The 27,514-nt window shown below is 40.7% G+C and overlaps 1 protein-coding gene across 4 annotated transcripts in view; it reads left to right on the top strand.

Moving 5' to 3' along the window:
• Positions 1-27,514, top strand: part of ror1 (receptor tyrosine kinase-like orphan receptor 1) — a 301,138-nt gene that overhangs the window by 249,276 nt on the left and 24,348 nt on the right. For 3 of the 4 annotated variants that reach the window (XM_043699447.1, XM_043699446.1, XM_043699448.1), the window contains exons 5-8: positions 17,529-17,656; positions 18,290-18,607; positions 21,884-22,129; positions 24,365-24,567. In XM_043699447.1, the coding sequence (XP_043555382.1) occupies positions 17,529-17,656; positions 18,290-18,607; positions 21,884-22,129; positions 24,365-24,567 (895 nt within the window). Of the gene's footprint in view, positions 1-17,528; positions 17,657-18,289; positions 18,608-21,883; positions 22,130-24,364; positions 24,568-26,127; positions 26,261-27,514 lie in introns of all 4 variants that reach the window. The other variant, XM_043699449.1, reaches the window with a different exon arrangement.

Raw genomic sequence — 27,514 nt, 5'->3', positions numbered from 1 at the left:
AAAATGTTTTGATAATGGAACACTACTAAGCATCATCTCTTCAGGAGGTGAATGGTCACCTAAGGTTCCTGGTCCTAATCATGTGCCAACGGTTCTTGTTTAAAAGTGCATACAGATGCATACTTTGAGAAGAACATTTTTAAAATCAGCTGTGATGGCAACACCTTTGAATAGCCCAAGAGCGTTATGTACCACTCATGAAGAATGGCTTCTTAAGAGGTATTGGAAGGTCTGTCAGTGTTTTGCTAATCAAACCCAGCAACTGTCTTCATCTTAAAGAGGGGCATGAGAACAATTAGAGACGGATGGAAATTGTTGAGCATTTGTACACTTTAAGAATGAAAATGTCAACATCTCTTAATCTGTAGAAGACCATCCTATTTTTTTTAAATACTGGCGGGATAATTTATGTAGTGTCTGCCTCCAACTGATTCTCTACAAGTGGGCTCCTTTGCTCTCTCAGACAAGGATCCCATGATTAAAACACACAACTTTTAAAAATACAATATTGATTCATGAAATGCTTAAGGAAAAGCCTTAGCTTGAACTGCAAATTAACTTTTATTTACTAGAGGGCATTGCTTGCTGGCACATAGCTCTCCAGCTAATGATAATGCTTGATTTCTGGAGCTGCTCAGCTCGTCCTCTCAATGACTCGGTACTATGGGTCAGTATGTAAATTCACTGCTTCAGCCAAATCATTCATTTTTCTGAAATACTGCTGAGATTCAAATGTTGTTCCTTTGTGGAGAATGCATATTTTCAGAAAAAGAGAATTCGCTATGATATAAAATTTTCTCTGTCGCAAATCAGCCTGAAATATTAGACTTAATACACATGTCTCTTCAGATATACATCTTTGCAATGAATGAGTCTCATAAAATACCAATGCTTAAACTAGAGGGGAAGAAAATCTCCTTTGTGCCAATACAGAGTAATGCAGCCAACTTTCCACTAAGGATAAATAAAGTTTAAAAAACAGCATTCCAAACCAGCGTTGGTTGCAGTTAGTATGGAAGCTTTAGGACTTTATATTCAAAACTCATTTATCACTATTTTTAGATTAAAACTGTTGGATCATCTCACACTTTAACTGTTCTTTTGCAGTTTCTGAAGACCATGCAAGTGTTTATTTCCTCTTCCCTTAATCCAGAGAACTTTGAGTTTTAAAGTTTAATGGAAATTAACCATTCTCAGTTATCTAAATTTTTTAGCCCGGTCTTTTCAAAGTTTGTGATATTTTCTACCAGGAGTTGTGGTCATGAACTTGTGGTACTTTTGAAATACTTTTGAAGTTCGCTGTAGTAGAATTTAAAGAATAGCCACATGGTTTACTCTCATTCTGAACGAAGAGTTGACTCTAATGTTACACTTGTGTTGAATCACACAGATTTGTGCCTCCTTCAGGCTTGTTGAGTGAATGTTTCAGAATCTGCTTAACTTGAGGATAACACATTGAGGGTATCCTGCCGATTGTATAGCTGTAGACTGTAGCTATTTATTCAGTCAGTAGTGGGTTCAGATTTGGCACCATGGTCAGGGACAATTTCCTGATTGTATTTGGCAGATTGCAAAATAGATTAATCTAGGAATTTGAATGTCTTTGGGTTTCCAGTTCCGGCCTCTTCATGTTGTACAATATTAAAACTAAATATAACTTCGACATCGCACTACAAACTGGAAAGAGTAGATTTACTACATGGTGTTTTTGGAAATAAACCTTGATTTTAATAGCTGCATGAAGACCTGTTAATTAGCAGGAAGGTAGATATTCAGACTAAATTTATAAAGTCAACCAAACTTTAATAGAAAAGATGAAGACATTTTTCAGTGCATCATATACAATTTATTGGAGCTTCTGCTAACCAAAAGTCAACATAGAGTTGAAATTCTTGACCCTAATTCTCTGGAGGTTGACTGACTGAAATTTGTCAAGACTTTCCACTGATGATAAACAAGCTGTAGGCTTTGCTGAACATATTTGTGCAGATTATGCAAGAAAGGACTGTATTTCTGGTGATTCTCTAGTACATTCCATTTAACAAATTTATAATTAGGAACATCAGACTTTTAGATTTGGGCTAAACATATCACCAGGAGGAATAGCATTAAATATATTCTATTTTGAAAGCAACAGGGACTATTAATTCCAATCTTCCTTTTGAGTTAGAGTAGATTGCGCATCATCCCAGGATGGAGCAGGATTGCTGGTGTTTAGTCAATTATCACTTACTATGCAATGAAGTAATGCTTCACCCTTTACCGTTTCCTTGGCCATCCTAGAATAATGGCTTCCTACAAGGTCAAACCGTTTTTTAATGAAGTTGAAGATTTAGTGGCATGCTTACTTCAGTGTCCCTGACTCCAATCTCCAGCTATGTACTTATAATAAACATTTCAAATATCTCATCCTGACAGTCTAAGTTCAAACTTGACTGGTCTTTCAGCACTGTTTGAATGGATGGTATTAACCATTCTCCATAATTATAAACAATAACAGAAGTTGCTGGAAAAGCTCAGCAGGCCTGGCAGCAGCTGTGCAGAGAAATCAAAGTTAACACTTCAGGTCCGGTGACCCGTCCAGACTCAAAACATTAACTCTGATTTCTCTTCACAGATGCTGCCAAACCTGCCAAGTTTTCTCAGCAACTTCTGCTTTTCTTTCTGATTGACAACATTTGTAGTTCTTTTGGTTTTTATTCTCCATAATTAAATTCTGATGTGTCCGTGCTGTTCATTTGCTAACGTGCAGCAATAGAAATAGGTGTTCCTGTTCATGCCCAATCAGAATATGACTCAAGAATGAGTAGCCAGCTGAATGGAGATTCAGCGAGCTGGTTGCCATAGGCTTCATTTCCATTCAGATGTACCCATTATGCATATCACAATATTGATTGTAATTGATATGAGGCAGGATTTGTCTCTCATTGTACAATGTGATTTAGGATAACCATAGATTCAGAACAAAAAGTGCCTGATGCAATATAGTGTAAACATTTGTGAAGTCCATGATTTCACAGAACGAATGGTTATTCTGAAATGCACTGCCTAGAACTGTGGTTGAGGCAGGTTCAATTGAGGCATCAAAGAAAAGTTAGATAATTGTTTTCATTTAAATTATTGTCAAGGATTAAGTGGAAGAGGTGGTGAATTAGCATTGAGTTAAAATACTCAGAATAATTGTAAACTTCATTGTAACTCTTCTGTAGTTTTGTGATTTGGATTTCAGTTGAATATAAGTCCACAATTTCTCAATATCCAGGTAGGTATTAATCTTCACATGTACACTTACAATACCCAAGACTACCTCACTGTCATCTCTCTTCGTTTCTCTGCCGTCTCTAAATTGTCAGACCGCTTGTCTAGTGCTCACATGACCTACATTGACTCCAGACTAATCAATGCCTCAAATTTAAAATAGTTGCCATTGTTTTCACATTTCCATTGCTGCACTCTTTACCTTCTTCATAATCTTGCCTAGCCCCACAGTCTTCCAAGATATCTCTTTTCATTCAGTTTTGGCTTCTTGGAGGAATTTTAATTCGAATCTCTCCAACATTAGTGACTTCTGTTTGTTGCTACACCCCCTAGTTCTTTACTTCCTCCCTAAAGCTCTCCATTGTCCTCACTGTCTGTTGTCTTCAGAGGTCTCGAACTAAAAATAAAGTGTTGCTCATTTCAGACAGAGACCAACACACATTTGTTTGAAACAGACCATATGCACTTTTACATGCCTTTTTGATTGGATTGCAAGATAAAGGGGCACTGTCATGCCCCTCAGTTTGATTACATTAATTGTGCCAGTTTTATAAACCTGACTCTTCCGTGTTATGGACCAAACCAACTCCTTTCAAATATATCAAGAAGATAGCCTAGACTCTAACCTTTTCTTATTTAGAGGCAACTGTAAGGTGCTGTGTTCCGGATGTAATTCAGTTGGTTACACTACTCAGTTTTATGCAAAACCCACATTATTCTTACCCTACTATTAAAATACAAACAATAGAAAGAAGAATTGGTCTAACTTTAACTCTGTTGGAAAGCTTAACAAAATAATAGATTGTTTAACTACTAAACAGCTGTTCCAATACAGTAACATCCGATTAAACACACCCTTGGCAAAGGGAAATACAGTAAAAGAGATTGCATGTGAGACAATGTTTCTCCAGGCCTGGAGGAAAGAACATCAAGAGAAAATTCTGACAGAGAGAAGTCTAGTTTTTAGTTGTAACAGAGAGCAAATAAGTTTCCACAAACAGCTTCAAAACCCCAGCAACTGCTGAAAGCTAACCTAAAGCCCTGGTTCTGTGGGAGCCTGACTCCACCCTTTCATGCTACTTCTATTGTTCTAACTAAAAAAAACCCAAGGCCCCACAAGTTCTTTACTTTATTGGCTTGGAACTGAACGCTGTTTATAAAATAAGGACAAAATACACTTCTTTAAGCCATAATATCATCACAGTTCCATTTGAACTGTGTGCCAATGTATTACAGGAGCTGAAATCACAAGTAGGAAGTATCATGAACTGAATTGACTCATTGCCATGGATGTTAAATCTAATCACTGCACTCTGAAACATTGCAAGTTTAGTCTATGCCTGGCCCTAAGGCAGTCATCAAAGCAAACATTCCAGACAAGTGTCCACTTCCTACAATCCAAGAACTGACAGCATTATTTCACAACCTCACACTTTCACAAAGTTTAACGTGTTAGAGCTATCTTTAGATAACTCCAGCAAAGTCAATATCACACAGCATTTGTTGCTCAAGATGGTATTTTTTGATACAGTAGAGTGCCCTCTGAACTAAATTCAACACAAAATACATTCCAGAAGATCTTTCTTCAGTTTAGGGGACAATGTTTCTACTAAATGGCATTGCTTCGCTTGGATGGGACAAAACAGAATTGTGTCAACAATTATCAGCATTTCTCATGATCCACTGTAATACAATTCAACATTCAACCAATCTGAGCGCTTTTTGTCAGAGGGGAAATTTTGAGAAACCCATTCACTTCCTGCTTTAACTGTATTAATCCAGCCCACACAAAACGCCAAGCCAAACTTAGAGTCATAAAGCCATAGAGATGTACAGCATGGAACAGACCCTTCGGTCCAACCAGTCCATGCCGACCAGATATCCCAACCCAATCTAGTCCCACCTGCCAGCACCCGGCCCAGATCCCTCCAAACCCTTCCTATTCATATACCCATCCAAATGCCTTGTAAATGTTGCAATTGTACCAGCCTCCACCACTTCCTCTGGCAGCTCATTCCATACACGTACCACCCTCTGCATGAAAAAGTTGCCCCTTAGGTTTCTTTTATATCTTTCCCCTCTCACCCTAAACCTATGCCCTCTAGTTCTGGACTCCCCCACCCCAGGGAAAAGACTTTGACTATTTGTCCTATCCATGCCCCTCAGAATTTGTAAATCTTGATAAGGTCACCCCTCAGCCTCCGATGCTCCAGAGAAAACAGCCCTAGCCTGTTCAGTTTCTCCCCATAGCTCAAATTCTCCAACCCTGGTAACATCCTTGTAAATCTTTTCTGAACCCTTTCAAGTTTCACAACATCTTTCCGATAGGAAGGAGACCAGAATTGCACGCAATATTCCAACAGTGGCCTAACCAATGTCCTGTACAGTCGTAACATGACGTCCCAACTCCTATATTCAATGCTCTGACCAATAAAGGAAAGCATACTAAATGCCTTCTTCACTATCCTGTCTACCTCCGACTCCACTTTCAAGGAGCTATAAGCTTGCACTCCAAGGTCTTTTTGTTCAGCAACACTCTCTAGGACCTTACCATTAAGTGTATAAGTAGTGCTAAGATTTGCTTTCCCAAAATGCAGCACCTCGCATTTATCTGAATTAAACTCCATCTGCCACTTCCCGGCCCACTAGCCCATCTGGTCCAGATCCTGTTGTAATCTAAGGTAACGTTCTTCGCTGTCCACTACATCTCCAATTTTGCTGTCATCTGCAAACTTACTAACTTATACCCCTTATGCTCACATCCAACTCATTTATATAAATGACAAAAAGTTATAAAATGTCATAACTTTCACACATCACTGACCATTCTTCAGCTGTCACCGCCAGTCAATGAGAATGTCAAAACAGAAGGAAATGAAATCCAAAAAAAATCAAAACAAAGCATTGCAAATTTGGCAAATGAAAAGTTGCAGGAGAACCATCATTTTCAGTTGGAGATTGAGGTTGCATCAAACAGCCAATAATAACCACAAACTTGCATCATCTCTATGAGATCCATATTAGATCAAGGGTTTGCTTAGTGCCGATGATTATCTGTTGGATAGTGATACAAAGCTCTGAAGTAACTAAAAAATGTAAAATATGCAAAAACCAGTGAATAGACAACACTCTCTTTCAATCTTTCAGACACTTCTTAAAATCTAATCTTGGACCAAACCATGGCCTGTTCTCCTTGGCTCAGAGTCTAATATTGCCCAATTACACTTCGGTGAATCACCAGTGCAAAAGACAAGGCTGAACATTTGTATCAATCTTCAGCTAGAAATGCAAAATGGATGATCCATTTTGGTCTACTCAAACAGCATGTTGGTTTTCACCCAGTTCAATTCATTCCATTAGATATTAAGAAGGAACTGAATACTGCAAAGGCTATGGAGCATGACAACATTCTTGCAATAGTACTAAAGACATGGCTATTCCTACAACAGTGCACCTACCTGACAATATGAAAAGTGTTCAGGTATGTACTGTACAGCAAATGTCACACATGTGATGGCATACTCTTCATTGGATGGTGCAGGTCCAACAATACCCAAGCTCAATTATATCCAGAGCAAAGCAGCCCATTTGATTGGTATCCCAACCATCAGTTTTAGCATTCATTCCGTTCACCCCAGCACTCAGCTGCAGAAATGTATACCAACTATAAGATGCACAGCCGTTTCTTCACCAGCACCCATGACCTCTACAATCTAGGAGACAACAGCAGCAGATGCATGGAACATGACCAACGGCAAATTCTGCAACTCTCTCCTGAACAGCACTGAGGGTGTCCCAGTACCTTTAATGACTGAGGTTGGACGGGTGCTGTATTTCCTTATCTAATCCCATCCTCCTCTAGTCACAGCAAGTTCTATATTTCACCAGGTTGGCCAGTTACATGGGGATCAGATTGTGCCAGATTCAATGCTAAGAATAAGTTGACTAGGTTTCTTTCATCAACAATGAATACATGTTTCATTACCAAAACAAACTTACTCAAACAAAGAAGCAAAAATTATGACAATCAGTTCAGATTGCACAAATATATTTATCTAGTATTTTAGGATAAATAACGTACACATGCACACACAGCCTGAGGAGAAACAAGAAAAAATTGAAAACTGCAGAATATTGGCTTTAAAGTATTTTATCCAAATAACAGTTAAACTCATGAAAAAACAAGTCACAGATTGTCCCAAGTGGTGTTCTGATTCTGAAGTTATTCTGTGTACCCAAACTTCGGGCCCAGGATTTTTTTTTTCTGGGACAGTTGTCGCTAGCTGAATTCCCTATCCTGGAGATGATGGGTCCAACATATCCCCTCCAGGAATCCTCCATGAATGGTAAAGATGACTTCTGGGTGATTTTCAGTTCTCACACTTTTCCAAGTGTTGCAAAAAAAGAGGGACAGTGCAGTGGTCATTTGCTATTTGATGGTGGAATTAGAGTCATAGAGATCTACGGCATTGGAATCAGACTCTTCAGTCCAATTTGTCCATGTCGACCAGATATCCTAAATTAATCTAGTCCCATTTGCCAGCACTTGGTCCATGTCCCTCTAAATCCTCCCTATTCATGTACCCATCCAGATGCCTTTTATATGCTGTAATTGTACCAGCCACCACCACTTCCTCTGGCAGCTCATTCCGTACACGCACCACCCTTGCGTGAAAAAGGTGCCCCTTAGATCCCTTTTAATCATTCCACTCTCACCCTAAACCTATGCCCTCTAGTTGTAGACTCTCCCAACCTAGGGAAAAGACATGATCAATTACCCTATCCATGCCCCTCATGATTTTATGAACCTTTATAAGGTCACCGCCCCCCCCCAGCCTCCGATACTCCAGGGAAAACAGCCTATATCGCTGAGTTGAAAAGTGCAATAGCCTTGTTCACAAACGGAACCATGTGACCTCTCTTTAAAAGTTGTCCCAACCATATGAGTACATCTGAGCTCCTCTGTTCCTTGCATTTGCAATGTTCTTACTGTTATATGTGGTGATCTGTCTTTAAGAAAGTCCCCTTTGTTTAAAAGTTCAAGATATATTTACATGAGTCTGTACCACAATTTATGAAATGATATTTGGATCACATCTCTCCATAACAGCCCAAAGACTCAGTAGTTCAGGGAGTCTGCTCACTATCACTTTCTCAGGGGCTGTTAGGGCTGGGTAATATGTGCTGGCTTAACTAGCAATGTCCATATCCTCTGTGTGGAATGAAAAAATCTTTGGAACATTTGATTGCATTAAAGCTGCTATATAAAACTTGTTGTTTTGTCTCTCAATGAATCTGTGTTGCTGAACCTCAGTACTTTTGGATATGGTTATGTATTTCTTTAATAAATTACTGTACTGCCGATAAAGTGGTGTTTCCCTTGAATGGAATCACGTAGACCAGGAAGGGCACTGCCGTCGATCTAATGAATGCTTGGCTAGCTGGTCTAAGGTGATGGGAGAGCGCTGCAATTGTCTCGGCACCTCCTGAGCTAAGAGTAAATAATCAGCAAGGCTTCATACTCTTTATTGTCATCTAGTGACCCCTGCTCAAAAGTGTGGATTTTTGGATGTCTGTGGCAAAACCACATTCATTGTTGAATTAATAGCTGTCATTCACCCTTGTGGCCTATACATAATAAACAGCCACATGGGCAACGTATTGGCAGTGATGTATGAAACTATACTCCACTATAGGGAACATTGGGAACATAGGAAAAAATAAAAGCAAAGGATAATATTGAAAGAATAGGAAGTTAACAAGGCCCATTATGCCCATTCCCTTCACAGCCTGCGTTTGATGAATTACCAAACCTGGGATACAGTTGTGGAAAATGTCTGTATATGTATCTGTGCTTGTAACTCCATTATTCAGTCATCCATAAGACGATAGGAAATAGGAACAGCAGTAGGCCATTCAGCCCCTCGAGCCTGGTCTGCACGTGGTTGATCCAACATTCCTCATGTCTGCTTTCCTGCCCTTTCCCCTCACCCTTGATTCCCCAAATGTTCAAGAACCTATCTTCCTCAGTCTTAAATATACATAAGGACTCAGCGCCCACAGCTGTCTGTGGGAAGGAGTTCCAAAGACACTCAACTTTCTCAGAGAAGAAATTCCTCCTACTTTAGACTTAAGTTGTTGTCTTTTATCTTGGGACAGTGCCCTCTGTTCCAAAACTCTCCCATGAGGGGAATAATTTTCTCAACATTTACTCTGTCAAACCCTTAAGAATCCCATACATTTCAATGAGATCACCTCTCGTTCTTCTCAACTCCAGTGTGTACTGTTTAGCTTTTGCTCATAAGACAATCTCTCCATACCAGGGATCATCCTGGTTAACTTTCTCTGAGCTATCTCCAATGAAATATCTTTCCTTAAATAACCCTCGTTGGTTCCTTTCCATGGGCAGTGATTGTGTTGCATGTGCTGTTTGTTATATTTGTCTATTTCTGTGAATGTAGCCTGGGATATCAGACTGTGTACCCTGAAAGAGAACCCTGTATTATTTTGGCAGCACTGGAATAATTACTTATTTTTGAAAGAGGCTGTGTTTTTACTCTTTCTCCATTTTGAATTCAGTTCCAGACAATAGGCTGACCTTTCTGTCATAGTCCTCTGGCATTCTCTCAGAGCAATGGGGTACTGATTCTATCCCTCTAGATTTCCTATCCTTCCTGTTGAGAAGTCCTACAAATGCTCCTGCTGAGACCAAGAACTCCTGTTGTGTTGAGGTGAAGTCACATCTCACCACTCCACTGTACAATGCACGTAGCCTCCATTACATTGTACTTTGGCATGTTTGCAGATTTAAAAGATACCAACAAACATAAAATCAAACGTGACAGTGGACAAAACATGAAGCTCAGGTTTAACATAATGAAAATTCCAATACACCAACTCCTCGGATAAATCAGTGGGTCAATACAAAGTCAAATTTCAAAAGTCCCTCAAATGAGTAAGCAAAACAGTGCAGATGCTGGAAATCTGAAACAAAAACGTTAAGTGCTGGAAATACTCAGCACATTTGTCTGATTCTGTGCAGAAAATAGGCAAGTCTCTACAAATATGTTAATTAAGATGTAAACAAGGAGCAGTATTTAAAAAAAAACAACAAAGTGATCTGCACAGGAGATAGAATGACGGGCTTAGTGTTTAAATAGAGAAGAGGAGATAGATAAATGGGACAAGTGATATTTGCCTGAGATCGTGAGGCATTTGAGAGAAATCAGAAAAAAAAATACATTGAGACACACACACTGGTATCTACCTGACAATGTGGGCACGTTATCTAGGTGTGTCTTGTACACAAAAAGCAGGATAAATCCAACCCGGCCAATTACTGCCCCATAGCCTACTCTTGATCATCAGTAAAGTGATGGAAGGTGTCATCAACAGTGCTATCAGGCAACACCTGCTCAGCAATAATCTGCTCAGTGACACCCAGTTTGGATTCCACCTGGGTCACCTGACCTCATTACAACCTTGGTTCAAACATGGACAAAGGAGCTGAATTCCAGAGGTGGGGTGAGAGTGACTGCCCTTGACATCCAGGCCAAACTTAACCAAGCATTGCATCAAGGAGGCCCAGCAAAACTGGATTAAATGGATATCATGGGGGCAAGCTCTCCACTGGAGCCATACCCATACAGCTATCCTGACATGACATCTGATTCACTCCTTCCTCCTTCTCCACATTTAAAACTTGACCTTTGATTCACTCCCATCAATTTCTTTAATTTAAACCTCTCGATCGTATCACCTCTTAACCTCTTCATCCCCAAGGTTGGGGTCCACATTTACACAGGTCATTAAACTGCTTTGTAATAATATCTCTTGATATCTTAAATATTTACACATTGATGGAGAATCCTTAATATAGCTTTGCAGAGTCCTGTTTCCTTCAAAGAAATCTAACATCGTATGTGTCGTGTTTCAGTTTACAAATTAACATTTTACAGCACACAGCAAGCCATCCCAGGCAGCTATGTATTTTACTGTCAATGGACAAAACTGGCTAATTATCACACCTACCCCTCTGGCAGCCCTGAAACAATGTGGGGACAATCTGGATTGCAGTAAACTGATGCAACAATTAAAAATAAGGAATTGTGTACAATCCTTGAGCTTTTTCCTATTTTAGTGAGTAATCTGCAGTGCATTTCAAATAATGTTTGGCCCTAAAGCGTGAAACTATGCAGATTTGGAATTTACACAGTTGTAATGGTGGATGAACACTTGGCATTTTATGACTGTCTGTTGTCTATTTAGCAGAGGCAATAATAAATACATTAATGTCTCCATTATAATCTAAGACAGAGGAATACCATTAAAAAGTGTTAAGCTTTTAACCTCTGTTCTTGCCAACCATAATTTTTTTAACTTTTATTGCTCTTTTATGCTGTCAAAAAAGGAAATTAAAATCACTGCAAACTGCAAACTGCAATCCTTCCTTTAAATAAAATTGCGAAACTGTGGTCTCTACAGTCAGACATTGCGAGATCAGTTTTGGTTACTCATGTGAGGCTGACAAGTGGCTTCTTACTTAGATTTAGCTATTACTGTGTACCCTTATTGGTATCAGTTTTCACATTTTCCTATGCATGTTATTATTGTAATGACTCTATGCCACATTGCAACAATTTACAGTACAAAAGGAGGCCTTTCAGTCCAATATCTGTGTTCTAGCTCTTTGGCAGTTTCCTCCTTTTCAAGTTTGTGCATGCATAAATATATTTCCTTTTGAAAGTTATTATTGAATCTGCTTCCATCAAACTTTCATGTAGTGCATTACAAGTCATCAGAACTCACTTCATTGACAAAATTCTTATTTCCCTCTGGATGTTGGCTTATTAGCTTAAATGCTTTGGTTGCTGATCACTCCTGCTGGGGGAATCCATTTGACCCTATCTTATTTACCAAAAAAATCATTAATTTTGAACATCTCAATTTGACTTTTTTTTATGACACATCCATAAACAAACTAACAATCTGCTTCACATAAAAGTTGGGTTTATCCCACGAGGTGTTTTGGGGGAACCAAAATGTCCTTATATGTCACATTTTAAACACAAAATTAACCTAATTGTAACTGCAGCTCTCAGAAGCTAGCAAGCCACCTTTTAAGTCTTAATTGTACCAGTCACTGTCAAGGTGAAGTGAGAGTGACTGTCCCTGACACCAGGCAACATTTGATTGGGTGTGGCACTAAGGAGCTACAGTCAATGGGAGTAGGATGCCGTGCACTGACACACCAAGGTTCCTTCCAAACACATGACTTCCTCCACCGAATGAAAGGCCAAGAACAGCATCAGCATGGCAACAGTGCCAATCATGTCCATCTTGTGTCAGGGTAGATTGCTGCCACTGCCCTTGTTCCTTGACTGGATTTAAGGGCTTACAGTGTCAGGGAAAACCACTGGTGAGCCTTAACAACGAGAGGCCCTTAAAATAGATGCAATTTATTACATAATAACAATTGGGCAAACGATACATTAGTAAGGTGACACATTGTTTCTAAGATTATTGAGAGACCTATGGAAATAGATCTTCATTCTACAAGATCATCAGATGTTCTGCCTTTTCTCCTTCCAAAACCCTTTGACATCTGCAATCTTCAATGTTCACCCTTTCAGAAGTGTGACCTGAACCAACAAACGCCACTATCTGCAAGCTCCCCCAACCCACCAAACCCCCCCAAACCCTGTCCCAAACCCCGCCAAGCCATCCTGACTTAGAATAAAATGCTGTTCTTTCACTGTTGCTAGGTCGGAAATCTTGAAATTCCCTTCCTCACAGATTTGTGGTGTACCTTCACCAGATGGTTTGTATCAGTTCAAGAAAGCAGTTCATTACCGCCTATTCAAGGGCAACTAGGGAGGGGGGAATAAATGCTCATCTTGCCAGTAGGCTGCCTAGAGAAAGGAAACAATGAGAAATAATAGTCTGTTAGTCCCAGTCCTTCTCAAACAGCTGTAAAACTCTTTCACATCATTCTTCCAAGGTAAAAGAACCAATAAACCACCTACTTTCTCAAGGGCTGTCTGTTATAGTTCCATCAGTTTGACAGTGATCTTCCTGCTTAGCCAGTCGCTCAGGATTGAAGATGACTTACTTCCACTCTGTACAGACAGTGTCTGTAGATCGAGCATTAGACTTGTCAGCTGTTTCAGAATGAAGCGATTCAGAGTGGTCAGCTCAGTGAGTTGCCTGGAGGTTTGTGCACTCCCTCCAACTCACTGACTTCATCCCTGAATGTTCCTGAATAAGCATCTCCGTGTGTTCAGTCCCTTTCCAATTGAGCCTTTTGCATTTTGGCCATTAAAGAGCTACGGTCACAGTGAATCAAGAGCTGTGTTTGAGTTCTTCAGGAAGGGTTTGAGAATATTCCTAAGGTGTTTCTTCTGTCCTCCTTGGAGTTGAGTTCAAGAGTCTGGTATCAGGCTAAAATGTCCCGTCCAATGAATGCAAAGTTCTTTCTCTTGTTGGAGATGGTAATTTCCTGTACTTGGCTGGCACATATATTACTTGCTACTATCAGCCCAAGCCTATCCTGATTAGTTCTTACAGCATCTGGGCACAGACTGCTTTATTATCTGAGGAGTTGTGAATGGAACTGGACCTTGTGATGGTGGGAAGACCAATATTGAAATAGCTGAAACAGTTTGAGCTGAGGACACTACCCTACAGAACTCCTGCAGTGATGTTCTGGAACTGCCACCTTTCAGAGCCATAACCCTGCTGTAAAAATCCCATTTATTTCAAACAAAATAACCTTTAATCAATTGCATTTGATACAGTGTATTGTGATTACATTTCAGGAAGATGTAATTTGCAAAATTGGGCCTGGGAGTAATTGTTAATTCCATGTTGGTTGGATATGAGTCAGTGGTTACCCAAATTGCAACTTTTTCAGTCAGAGGTTTTTCTGCGGTATTTTCATTTGTCTTTGAATTACTTGAGCTTTTAGAGTTTTTGTGTTATGCTTTTCCAAGATTTATAGCTATTATAATCATATTGCACAAATATATAGTTCATAAACATCTCTGCAGCTCTGCAGCAATGTGAATTGTATGTTTGAAGTAGTTCATTTAGATGTTGACACCTGGTACAACTAAATCTAGGGATGGACAGTTACTAATTACATTACATATTTTACATTGGAGTCATTCATGAGCTTACCCTTTTCCATTCCTTTTGGAACAGCAGTGTCAGCTTCTCACAGGAAACACAGAAAATCTTTTTGTTATGTTTAGAGTGGAGTCAGTGTGGAAGATAAAAACCACATGCATTAAAAAAAAACACAAATCTAAAGACATGCAGGAGCCCAGGATCTGTCGGTAGATTTCTTTGGGTTTTGGAGACGCCAGTTTGAAAATTTATACAGCACCACCCATTGTCGGGAGGGCTGAGTGACAATGAATGAGTGACTCACGCCTTTATTGTAATTAGAACTTGTTTGAAATCCAGCCACTGTGGTTTCCCAAATCCATTTGCCAGAAGTGATATTAATGTACTCCTCCAATGGCAGATTTTGTGAGGGGGTGGGATGAGTTGATCAGGTGGGAGAGCTGTGATACCATCATGTTCCCCCTTCTCCCAAGTTACGTCCATGGTGGAAAGGCCCATGGTCTGAACTTGTCCCGAGTTCCTGCCTCAGGCACTGTCTGAGTGGAGTTTGCACATTCTCCCCTTTGTCTTTGTGGGTTTCCTCTGGGTGCTCCAATTTCCTCCAATAATCCAAAGATGTGCAGGCCAGGTGAATTGGCCATGTTAAATTGCCCATAGTGTTAGGTGCATTAGTCAGGGGTAAATATAGGGTAGGAGAATGGGTATTGGTGGGTCATTCTTCGGAGGGTCAGTGTGGACTTATTGGGCCAAATGGCCTGTTTCTATACTATAGGGAATCTAATCTAATGTAATCTAGTTGAGGCCCTTAAGTGGGCCTTTAATCTGACCCCACCTCCACTGGTCTTGCAGCGCACAGAAGGAAGCTTGCTTCATTCAGAAGCATGAAGTGTCTGATTGAAGAAGCAGTCCCGCATCTGAACATCCCTCCTGCCATCCATTGATGTCACTCAGCCTGGGATCGGGGTGGTATTGGCAGGAACCACTGCCGCCGTGATAGTGTTGCTGTTCAAGAGCAACTCAGATTAACTGGCAGCTCGGGGTGGATGTGACTTCCACTTCCAGGGTCCTGAATTCCAGGGCAGGCCTGATTCACTCTGTAGTCTGTCCTTGACTGTAGCAATGTCACTGACATGAGCATTGGAGTAGAGGCTCAGGGAGGTTTTTAATGGAGGAAACAGTGCTCTCATTAACCAGCTTTCCATCTGTCAGAATGCCCACATTACTTCTTTTCGAAGTGTACTTGCCATGTTAAATGTCAGTCCCTGAATTAGACAGAAGCACATCTGACTGGGAGAAGGGAGCCCTGGCTGCCAAATGTTGCCAGCAGATCGGAGGCCTGGAGCTGTATTTATGGGTAGCACGGTGGCTCAGTGGTTAGCGCTGCTGCCTCACAGTGCCAGGGATCCAGGTTTGATTCTGGCCTCAGGCGACGGTCTGTGTGGAGTTTGCACATTCTCCCCGTGTCTGTGGGTTTCCTCTGTGTGGTCTGGCTTTCTCCCACAGTCCAAAGACGTGCAGGTCAGGTGAATTGGCCATGCTAAATTACCCATAGTGTTAGGTGCATTAGTCAGGGGTAAAGTCGGGGAATGGGTCTGGGTGGGTTACTCTTTGGAGGGTCAGTGTGGATTTGTTGGGTCGAAGGGCCTGTTTCCACACTGTAGGGAATCTAATCTAATCTAATAGCCGCGCCACCAGGGAGACAGTGACTACTGCTTGTCCTATACCCACTGGAGGTCCAGGCTGCCAAGACACAGATAGGTGATTGTGGAAGGCGTGGGCTCACAGGCTTGCAGAAGGTAGGCTGAGGGATGTCAGCAGTAAGAGAAGGGCCTCACTGTGGGTAGGCTTGTCCCTTTCCAATGCTGGGTCTCTCAAAAAGGCACAGAGTCCTTTTGAATGACAGAAACAAGCAGTTCAAAAGCAATAGAGGTAGCAAATTCCACAATAGAATTAGCTGCGTCAATTTATCTTCAGAATATGATGTGAGGTTAGACTGAACTTTTCTAATTTAAGTTGATAAAGACATTGTTTGATGGAGCAATAAACTATATAAGTAATGATGTCTTGATCTTCAAACTGTACTAAATTAGCTGATATCATCAAGCAAGTGATGGAAATATTGTATGTCGCCACATTGCACAATATTGCTTGGTCTGAATGTCAGTGTAATAAATACAAGCCACCTTTTTGTTTCTGCATCCTCAGTTCTTTGTTCTTTTTTAATAATAACTTGGTTGGGGTTCTTTCTCTATTTCCCTTGATGGTCAAATTAATCATTTACTGATCCTTCTGCCTACATTTGTGTATATTTAAGACTCACCACAATGATGGAATAGCAGGGAGAAACCACAGTCAGGATGTGAGTTGGTGATTGCCATCCAGTTGCCCCATAAAGAAGGGAAAAGCACCTTGGAGCTTTACGTAACCATTATTGTCTAAGAATTGACATAAGGTGTTTCACACCTAATACTTTCTTGTCCAGTTACTATTATTAATTCAAGAAATACGTCAATCAAATTGCACAAGGCAAAATCTTTCAAACCAAAATGCTGAGAATGGCCTGTTAATCAGTTTTTGCTGATGGTGTCCAAGATACTTAGATCTTTCATATTCAACAGGCAGATAGTTTAAGAAAAGATGATGTACTGATCAGGCAGCATATCGGTTTAAGTGATGTGCTCATGTCTTTGAGTGGTCCCTATGCTATATATACTTCAAACAGGATTGGGCTTAGCTATGAAAACCCCATTTCCATTCACTGTCTGGATGCACTACATCAAGAATCACAAGTATGACTCCCCCTCGCCAGTGCTGCGGCCTGTGCCTTAGAATTATTCACATCAAGAATGCTGTGAAAATCATTGGTAAGAAATAGATTAGCAATAATACAATGAGCGTAAAGCACTTCAGAAGTTTGGTTTCCCATCAGCTAAAAAAGCTAAAATTAGAAGTTCACTGAAGCGTTTTATGTGTTTTTTCAAATAATTTAATCTTTTCAAGATGTTCTCATTCAAGTTTTGAGGAGACAACTGTGTGAAATCGGTAAAGATGTTTATAACAGTGCCCTCTAGTGACTGTCAAATTATGATCTAAATGAACACCTCAGAATTAATCTCACGTTTGTCTCTCCTTCCATCATGTAGAGTGACGTTTGAAGAAGATGGCTTTTGTCAGCCCTACAGGGGCATCGCCTGTGCAAGGTTCATTGCAAACAGCAGCATATATGTGGACTCTCTGCAGATGCAAGGGGAAATTGAAAACCAAATCACAGGTGTGGGAAGTATTGGATGACAATGATGAGCTCTTCCTGTACTGTACTTTGATCAAGGTGTTGGTTGCAAGCTGCGATCATGCTGAAAATGAAAAGCTTTTTCTGAAGTTAGTAAATTAAGCAATTAAGCATTCTGCCTCAGTGATTAGCCGGGTTGTAAAAAGTGCTGATTCATTAAGGCACATGGTTGTATGGACACTTGTTACCTGCCAATAGGCCTTTCTAACTGTTTGAATTAAGACAATATTCAATCACATAGAAGAGCAAATGCTGCCGACAAGTCCAAATTATTTTCTAATCTGATATCCGAAAATGCATATTGTCCAACAAGTTATATGAAACAAATTTGGAATGATATTGGGGCCTCCAGAGTGCGTGGGTATGGTTCCATCGCTGGCAGTGCAGTTACCCATTGAGCTATCAGGAGAACTTTGAAACAATCTAAAGGGCCAAGTTATTTACTGTGAACTAGAAAAGCTTTCATGGAAAAGCAGGGCCCCTTCTAAGTTTCTCAAGTAAATATACGTTGATGTATTTAGTAAAGATTCTGTGTAGCTTGTTTTAGTTGATATAGAAAATAAGAACAATTTAAAGTCGCAAGCAAGTTAATAATCTTGTTCGTTTATCCTGTAGCTGCTTTCACAATGATTGGAACCTCAAATCATCTAACTGATCGTTGTTCCCAGTTTGCCATCCCATCTTTGTGTCACTTTGCCTTCCCTTACTGTGACCAAACCTCGTCAGTGCCTAAACCCCGTGACCTTTGCAGAGATGAGTGTGAAATCCTGGAAAATGACCTTTGCAAGACGGAATATATTTTTGCCAGATCAAATCCTTTGATCCTAATGAGATTGAAGCTGCCAAACTGTGAAGATCTCCCCATGCCAGACAGTCCGGAGGCAGCAAATTGCATGCGTATTGGAATTCCCATGGCAGAGCCCATCAATAAAAGTAAGTCATGATGAGAACTTTGACTCTAGGAGGATATTGGTCAGTCCAACAGTTTGAGAGATTTCTGTGGAGCATTTTTTCACATTCCCAACTGAAGTTGGGGGATTTAGGGATCCTAGTGCAAGAATCACACAAAAAAACTAGCATCCAGGTTTAGCAGGGAATAGGGAAGGCAAATGGAATTTTGGCCTTTATTTCAAATGGAATGGAGTAAAAATTAGGGAAATCTTCCAAAAAGCTGTACAAGGTCCTAAATAAACCAGATTCTGAATACTGTGAACTGTTTTGGTCCCCTTATCTAAGGAGAGATATATTGGCATCAGAGGCAATCCAGAGAAGATTCACTTGGTGGATTCTGGGTATTTTTTAAGAGGAGAGGTTGTTAGGTTTGACATAGATTCATTGTGTTTAAACAAATGAGAGAGGATCTTCATGAAACACATGCGATTTTTAGGGGGCTTGACAGGGTAGATGCAGAGATGATGTGGAGGTGCTGGTGTTGGACTAGGGTGGACAAAGTTGAAAATCACATGACACCAGGTTATAGTCCAACAGCTCTATTTGTAAATACAAGCTTTTGGGAACGCTGCTCCTTCATCAGATAGCTAGCTACCTGACAAAGGAGCAGGGCTCCTAAACCATGTATTCGCAAATAAACTTGTTGGACTATAACCTGGTATCATGTGATTTTCAACTAGATGCAGAAAGGTTGTTTCAATTTGTGACTGAGTCCAGGATCAGAGGACATAATCTCAGATTGAGGGGTTGCACATTTAAGACCAAGATAAGGAGGATTTTTTTTTTCATCTCTTGAAACATGGTGAATCTGCAGAATTCTTTATCACGGAGCATGGGTTGTTAAACATGTTCAATGCTGAGATAGACTTTTAATCAGTAGGGGGATCAAGGATTATAGGGAAAAGGCAGGAAAGTGGTGTTGAGGATTATCAAATCAACCATGACCTCATTGAATGGCACAGCCAACTCAATGGGCTCAATGACCTATTTCAGCTCCTACATCTAGTGGTCTTATCGTACTGAGTGTCAGCAATTAACCTTTTCAAGTGGCTATTCCCTCTGAATGATGAGTTCATGCTGTCATATGCATGAATGTCTGATATACTGCAACCAGGGGAATTTGCAATCAGCAGCTCAAAGCCTGATTCATTTCTTTCTCCTCATTGAACCAAGGTTCATTGAGGCAAATCTTCATACCAGTGCCCATGCTAAGGTCAGTTCACTGAGCAGAGAACTTGGGACACATCTAAACAACGGGGGAATCAGACTCAACTTTCACAGTCAAATAGCTTGCCAAGCAAAGATTAGACTAAAAACAAAAACATGGAGCAACGTTCAAGAATATAACTAGAAAAATATTGTTGCGTTATAACAATTTGTCATGGCTAATGGAACAGAGCCATAGAGATATACAACACAGAAACACACCCTTCGGTCCGACTCATCCATGCTGACCAGATATCCGAAACTAACCTAGTCCCATTTGCCAGCACTTGGCCCATATCCCTCTAAACCCTACCTATTTATATACCCATCCAGATGCCTTTTAAATATTGTAATTGTACCAGCCTCCACCACTTCCTCTGGCAGCTCATTCCATACACGCACCATCCGCTGCTTGAAAACGTAGCCACTTAGATCACTTTTAAATCTTTCCCCCCTCACCCTAAATCTATACCCTCTAGTACTGGACTCCCCCATCCCAGGGAAAAGACCTTGTCTATTTATCCTATCTATGCCCCTCATGATTTTATAAACCTCGATAAGGTCACCCCTCAGCCTCCAACACTCCAGGGAAAACAGCCCCAACTTATTCAACCTTTCCCTATAGCTCAAGCCCTCCAACCCTGGCAACATCTTTGTAAATCTTTTCTGAACCCTTTCAAATTTCATAACATACTTCAATAGGAAGGAGGCCAGAATTGCACACAGTATTCCAAAAGTTGCCTAACCAACGTCCTATATGGCTGCAACATGACATCCCAACTCCAATACTCAATACTCTGACCAATAAAGAAAAGCATACCAAATGTCTGCTTCACTATCCTATCTACCTGCGACTCCACTTTGAAGGAGCTATGGACCTACACTTCAACGTCTCTTTGTTCAGCAATACTCCCCAGGACCTTACCATTAAGGTTATAGATCCTGCCCTGATTTGTCTTTCTAAAATGCTGCACATTTATCTAAATTAAACTCTATCTGCTAATCCTTGGCCGATTGACCCATCTGATCAAGATCTTGTTGTACTCTGAGGTAACCTTCTTCACTGTCCACTATATCATCAATTTTGGTGTCACCTGCAGACTTACTAACTAGACTAGAATAGGATATCTTTTATTCTCACAGACCTGGCTACTGACAAGTTCACAATTACAAAAATTACATTTTTTTTCTGTTCCTTAAAACCTTTTATTCCTTGCTGGGATATGGTTTCACAGGCACTGATTGGCTGCTATTGGTAATGAGTGTAAATAAGCTGTTCGACCACAAAGGGCAAGACAGTTGAGTCAGATTCTTTGTTCACCCAATAGCTGGATACATTTCTCTCCAGCAGGGATGCTGGAATGATATGAACAGGATGAATTTCAGCTGATTTGCCTGTTGTTGACCAACAGTTGACATGTCCAATTTAGTTGGGCAAACCTCTGGAGGTTCCAACTGAGCTCAGGCTGCTCATTTATCAAAAATTAGGATCAAGACCTCAAAATTCATAGTTTATGACTTAGGTACTTGCCTCAAAAATTAATTCAGCCATTTTCAAAACCTATAACCTCTACCATCTCGAAGAACAAAGACTGCAGCTCCATGGGAACACCACAACCTGCAAAATCCCCTCTAAGTCACATTCTATTTATCTTACAGTCACTGACTTAGAATTCTATCATCATGGCAATCGTGAAGGATACTGAAACCTTTAATCTAGCTCATTTAAGCTTCCTAGAAGTGGCATACATTCACATGCAGGGACCCATTCTCTGCAAACAATTTTTTTTTAATCATCTGGGAGCAAGGGACAGGGGAGTCTATCCCCATTTCTTTCACCATAACAACGCCTCAGCCTATTAGAGTCAATTTTCAAACTGATCAACATCCCTTACCTCCCATTACGTAAGTTGTTGAGATTGTTTGAAATCTGGCATTCTTGTGTTTGTCCGGATGATCAAAGAGTATAGCGGCATGTCTCTTCGGCAATATTTGAGTTTTACTGTGTCAAGCAACTGTTTGTGTCCTGTGTTTTTTGTTTCTCCCCCACAGATCACAAATGTTTTAACATTAGCGGCATAGATTACCGGGGCACCGTGAGTGTAACTAAATCAGGCCGACAGTGTCAGCCATGGAATTCTCAGTATCCACACAGTCACTCTTACACTGCCGTTAAATATCCTGAACTCAATGGTGGTCACTCATATTGCCGGAACCCTGGGAATCACAAGGATGCTCCATGGTGTTTTACTCTGGATGAATCAGTGAAATTGGAGTTGTGTGAAATTCCATTGTGTGGTAAGGATCATCTATTGAACTTTCTGAAAGAGGGCCAAATATAATGCAATGAGTCAGTATATTGTACTTCCAGTGCTTTTCATATTGAGAAATATAGTGAGGGTCAAAGAACCTTAGTCCTGCACAATAACAAGACTACAAAAGCAAAGGTTAACTTAAATTAACAAGTAGTCATCAGGAAATACAAAATCTGAGTTCTTAGAAGTTGGACATAACAATAGAAAGAAAGGCCAAGGACAGATTGATGTTTCACAGACTGTGAAGGCTCTGAGAAAACTGAATCAGAGTGGCGGGTAATAAAGGAATATACCGTGAACAACACCAACCTGCAGGATATTATCCTTGAGTCATCGGCAGAATAATAAAGAAACGTTTGGAAGAGCAACTGCTAAAATAGAGTCAGGCTAGAAAAGATGAACAGAATGGAAGTGAGTGAAGGATCACCCATTCAGCTTTTTGTGAAAGTGAATCTTACAATGAGAGGTTTTACTGGATGATCAGCACAGGTAGTTCTTGAATAACGCATGATCCGGCAGCACGATTTGGGTATAATGTTGCTGAAGAATTAGGAAATTATATTTTCGAGGACACTTGTCTGTGTTCGCAATCGTGAGATTCCAGCGGGGATCGGTTTGCACACTTCATTTCGTGCATGCGCCGATGTCAGCTGCTGACAAAACAGCTTTCTGTGGGAGGTACTGCACAGAGAGCAGCTTTCTTACAGTTTTAAAAGTACTTTGTTAAATTTGGAGAAAGTGAGGACTGCAGATGCTGGAGATCAGAGCTTAAAAATGTGTTGCTGGGTGGGGAAGGAAATATATCCTTAGTGGTGGGGTCTGTTTGGAGGTGGCGGAAATGATGGAGGATGATACGATGTAACTGGAGGTTGGTGGGGTGGTAGGTGAGGACCAGGGGGGTTCTGCCCTGGTGGCGATTGGAGGGGCGGGGTTCAAGGACGGCGGAGCGGGAAGTGGAGGAGATGCGGTGGAGAGCATCGTCAACCACGTCTGAGGGGAAATTGCGGTCTTTGAAGAAGGAGGCCATCTGGGTTAAATTTGCTTTTGTTTCATTACTAAATTTGATTTCAACCTTCATTCAGGCTGTACTGTACTTTATGTTGGACCTTTCGGTGATTTTTGAGTGTTCGTGAGTGATATTTTTTGCTGATCTGCCCCTAACCCCACTTTCCCCATAGGTCCTGTTATTTCTATAAATAATTTTCTATTAAGCAAGATTTCACTGGAACACAACAATGGCATTATACGAGAACTGCCTGTATTATTTCGCATCTTACTGTCACTGAAATCGTGTCACTGTCAAACACCAATATTTAACTCAGTAAAGAGAAAACAATTTTATATCTAAGATAGGCTGTATTTCTTTATTGAAATGCATTGTAATTCAAAAGTAAGTAAATTGCACTTGATTATTGGGGTGTGTGACGCTGTTATAAGGCACTATTGCATTTTGTGACTTTGGCGAAATGCTGAAATAGTTTTCATACTGAAACCTATTTTATTCCAACAGTTGATGCATGCTTTATTACTTGTGATTTATTCCTGAAGGATGGAGGAGTCTTGTGTTGTTTTTCAATGCTGGAGTATTGAGCAATGTTAGATTTTTAAGCTGAAGTACTTTAAAAATGTCATATTTTACCTTTGACGTACGCTGAAGTCAGATTACTTCTGTTAGTTGCAGTTTATTCATGACGTGTCAGCCTTTGCTTTGTGAGAGACCCCTCGCCTCTGAGGCAGAAGATTAGGGTGTCAGATACACTCCAGATATTCTCAACATGTCAACTAAACTGACTTCAAAACCATACAGCAGGATTGCTAGACTGTTTGATGTGGTGCCCTTTACATGAGATAAACTGTGGTTCTGGCTGTCCTGACAGATAAATATAAATGATCCCATTGGCACAATTTTGAAGTAAAACAAGAAAGTTCTTTTGCTTCCCTGGCCAACATAAACCACTTAAAGCAACACCACTAAAATAGTTACCTGGTAGTTTATCTGATAGTTGTTTGTGGGGCTATGGTATGCACAAATATTGGCAGTTATTTTTCCCGAATCCCAACAGTAGTTCAAAAGTACTCCATTGACTGTGCAAACTTTGAGATTTTCCAAAATCGTGAAAGATGTAATTCAAGTTTCATGCACTTCACTCTTGCAAAAGTGGACTGGATTGAAACTTGTTACACGGGGACTAAGACTTTTTTCTTTCTTCACAACCAGACTCGAAAGAAAACAGCAAGATGGAAATTCTTTACATCCTGGTCCCCAGTGTTACAATTCCCCTGGCAATTGCCCTGTTGTTCTTCTTCATCTGTATTTGTCGGAACAATCAAAAGTCGTCAACACCTGTTGTCCAACGCCAGCCGAAACCTGTGAGAGGGCAAAATGTCGAAATGTCCATGCTGAACGCGTACAAACCAAAGGTAAGAATGATTGTTCTGCTTTTAAGTATTATTCTATCATTCCATCTATTTTCTACACATTTCTTTATATGAATGTTATCGCTTCTCTCCGTTATTTTAAAAAACTTAGTAAAACTAAGTGACCTTAAGTCACTTTTCCGCATGTGTAAAAAAAAAACAAAAAAACTGTCAAGAAAATTCCTTAGAGCTGTTCCAGTTCCACTGTAGTTACTCCATCAGCAATGTAGTGAAAACCCTGGGCAGGAAATTATACTCCACCGGAACTGGAAGTGAGAGGGCAGCTCACTTCAGCTGGCAGCAGGCACACTCCTGGTGATGGCAGCAGCTCCACAACACCCCACATTAGAGATGGCCATTGTTGAGGCTGCTCTGACAGAATGGGAGAACACAGAAGGATGGAGGCTCTGCATGGTCACTGAGTTTGGGGGATGCCACAGACAGGCAGGCAATGATTGTTGGGGGTTGTGGTGGGCTGAGTGTCACGAGGCTTGGAGTTAGAGGGACCCCCTCTGTGAGCCACGGAGCACTGAGAAACAGGGGTTCCTGCCTGTATTATACACCCCCAACCCGAGCTTCCCCCACCCACACACACACCAATTGGGAAGTGGAGCCAGGATACCCGGAGTTTTCACATGGCCACAGCTGCACAGCCAAGAGGACAAAATGCCCACAGTGGCAGGAGGTGACCCTTGGTTAGCTACTGAAGAGGCTCTTGGTGGGTGGATGTCTGCCAACTTTCCCAGCCCTGGTGAAATGGCATGGTGGGGATAAGATGTCTTCAAGTCTTCCTGCATCTTTTTGCCAGCCTTCCCACCTCTCAGCCAATTCCCAAAGGCCTGATACAAGTTCATTCCTGTTTGTGTGTGTATGGAGGCTCTGTGCTGCATGTCAGATAAAACTACCCTGAGACATTTCCCATGTGGAGCATTGTAATAATCATCTATAATACATGCTACGTTTAACATGCATTCCCTCCTCTGCTTGTAAAAACTTTCCTATGTAAGCCACACATTCTTTCTGGGTCTATTTTCCCATTCAGAGTGCTTTGGGGCGATTCTGACCAAAGAATGAACACAAGTATGAAGGTGGAACAATGTTAGTAAGACTGGCCTGTTTAAAACTCCAAAATTTGCACATAATTCTGGTTGCAAATGCTGATTCTATTAATTGGAACCTGTCTGGAGGTGTTAACCAGAACCCTCAGATTTAGCACCGAGATGCTGATAGACCACAAGTCTTTGTGGAATGATACATGTAAGAGAGCACTGCCTGGAACACAGTGACATGTTTTAAAAAGAGGGACTGGACACACAGGCTGTTGGACATGAAATCGTGGAAAGAGGAATGTCCTGTACCCACAGGTGAGGGATGTTACCTCGACCTCCTCCTGCTCCTCTCCCTTTCTCATGCAGTGGCTGTTGCTGCTCTGACTAGCCCGTTCCTTACCCAGGTGATGAGGGGACCCCTAGCAAGATGCCAATGACCAAGCACTCCCTTTCTCCTGGTGACTCCTACAAGGTGTCCAACAAGGTGGAGTAGCACAGCACTTACTCTTTTTAGGTGAAGTCCTCAAAGAATTTCCGAAGTAAATCTTGCTCGAGTGTTGGTGAAGTCTTGATAAAGTGTCCCAGAAAGTCTCCTGATGTGTTTCAGACGTGCCCATCACAGCTTCAGCAGCAATGGTCATGAAATGGTGAGTATCCCTTTAAATGGTGAGTATCCCTTTAAGTAGCTCTTGAAATCAAAATCAGTGATGCGTTTACTCCCACATGTTTGGTTGGAGGTGAGATGAGGAATTAGCTGATTAAAATGCCACAGTGCATTTATTTCATTATTGAGTTCTAGTGGGCATTTTAGGTGAGAGGAATGTTGTTTGAAGAGATTCCAAAAAAAAATTATACTTGAAAGTAGCTAGCTTCGGCTCCTTTACCAAGATGGTCTCTTGCAGTAAAGACTTGTTAAACCTTAAGATTCTACATTGGCCACCTTTTAGCTTTTTAAAGCCTCAGTTAGTCAATAAAAATTACTCCATGTTTTGGTGCATAGTTACCAATGTATTACCTGACCACTAGAGGGCAATATCTACACTAACACTGTATATTGAAAGTTTTGATCAATGTGTTTGTCCAGTGGGATTTCACTGCTTACCAAACTTGTAATAATCCACTCGTCATTTCCCACATGACATTAACATATGCAATGTTAAAACAAATGTGTGATATTTGAAAATAGGTTTGAGGATTTTAAATCAACAGCAGTTAAGACTGTTATCGTCACTGGCTCATCTCGAAGAATAAATTGAAAAATATTTTGCATAACTCTGTTCCGTAAGCCAAACCTGTTATGAATATTCTCAAGGGGTGGTGACAATCTGTTGACTGAAACGGTTTGTTGCTGCAGTTCATGTGAAAACAAGAAATTTCTTCAAGCGTAAACTGTCTCTATTTCATCAGAATTGATATATTCCAAGAATCAGGAGGGGTAAAGAATCAACATATCTTTACTTGTTAGGCTCTGCCCTCTGACTCTTGCCTTGCTTACATTCTGATACCCTCCACTTCTGAACACAGTATCCAGACATTTAGTAGACGGTTGGGTTATGAACAATCTTTGACAATCTTTCTTTTTATTCCAACATACTCCATTTCTTTTGAGTGCTCATTTCAACAGGTTTAATGAGATAAAGGTGTAATGCATTTGACTTTTGCTGCACCACAGCCATTCGTCAAAGTTGCATATTTCAGCCCACATTGGTCGCAATACAGTGTTGTCCATTGCTCACATTCCTCAACTGTTTTGAAAACTGCCAACTGCCAGTAAACCAAAACCAGGTTTTCTTGTTTTGGTGAACAATTGGCCCTTCAGTTTCCAGGTCGCTAGAAACCTGACAACTGAACTAAATTCTGAAAATCAGTGTGAAATATTTGTGGGACTGGTAAGTGGTAGA

This window comes from Chiloscyllium plagiosum, chromosome 11 (assembly GCF_004010195.1).
Source record: "Chiloscyllium plagiosum isolate BGI_BamShark_2017 chromosome 11, ASM401019v2, whole genome shotgun sequence".
In the NCBI taxonomy this organism is placed as follows: Eukaryota; Metazoa; Chordata; class Chondrichthyes; order Orectolobiformes; family Hemiscylliidae; genus Chiloscyllium; species Chiloscyllium plagiosum.
The sequence above is the reverse complement of the archived record's forward strand: the minus strand, read 5'-3'. Positions and strand labels throughout refer to the sequence as shown.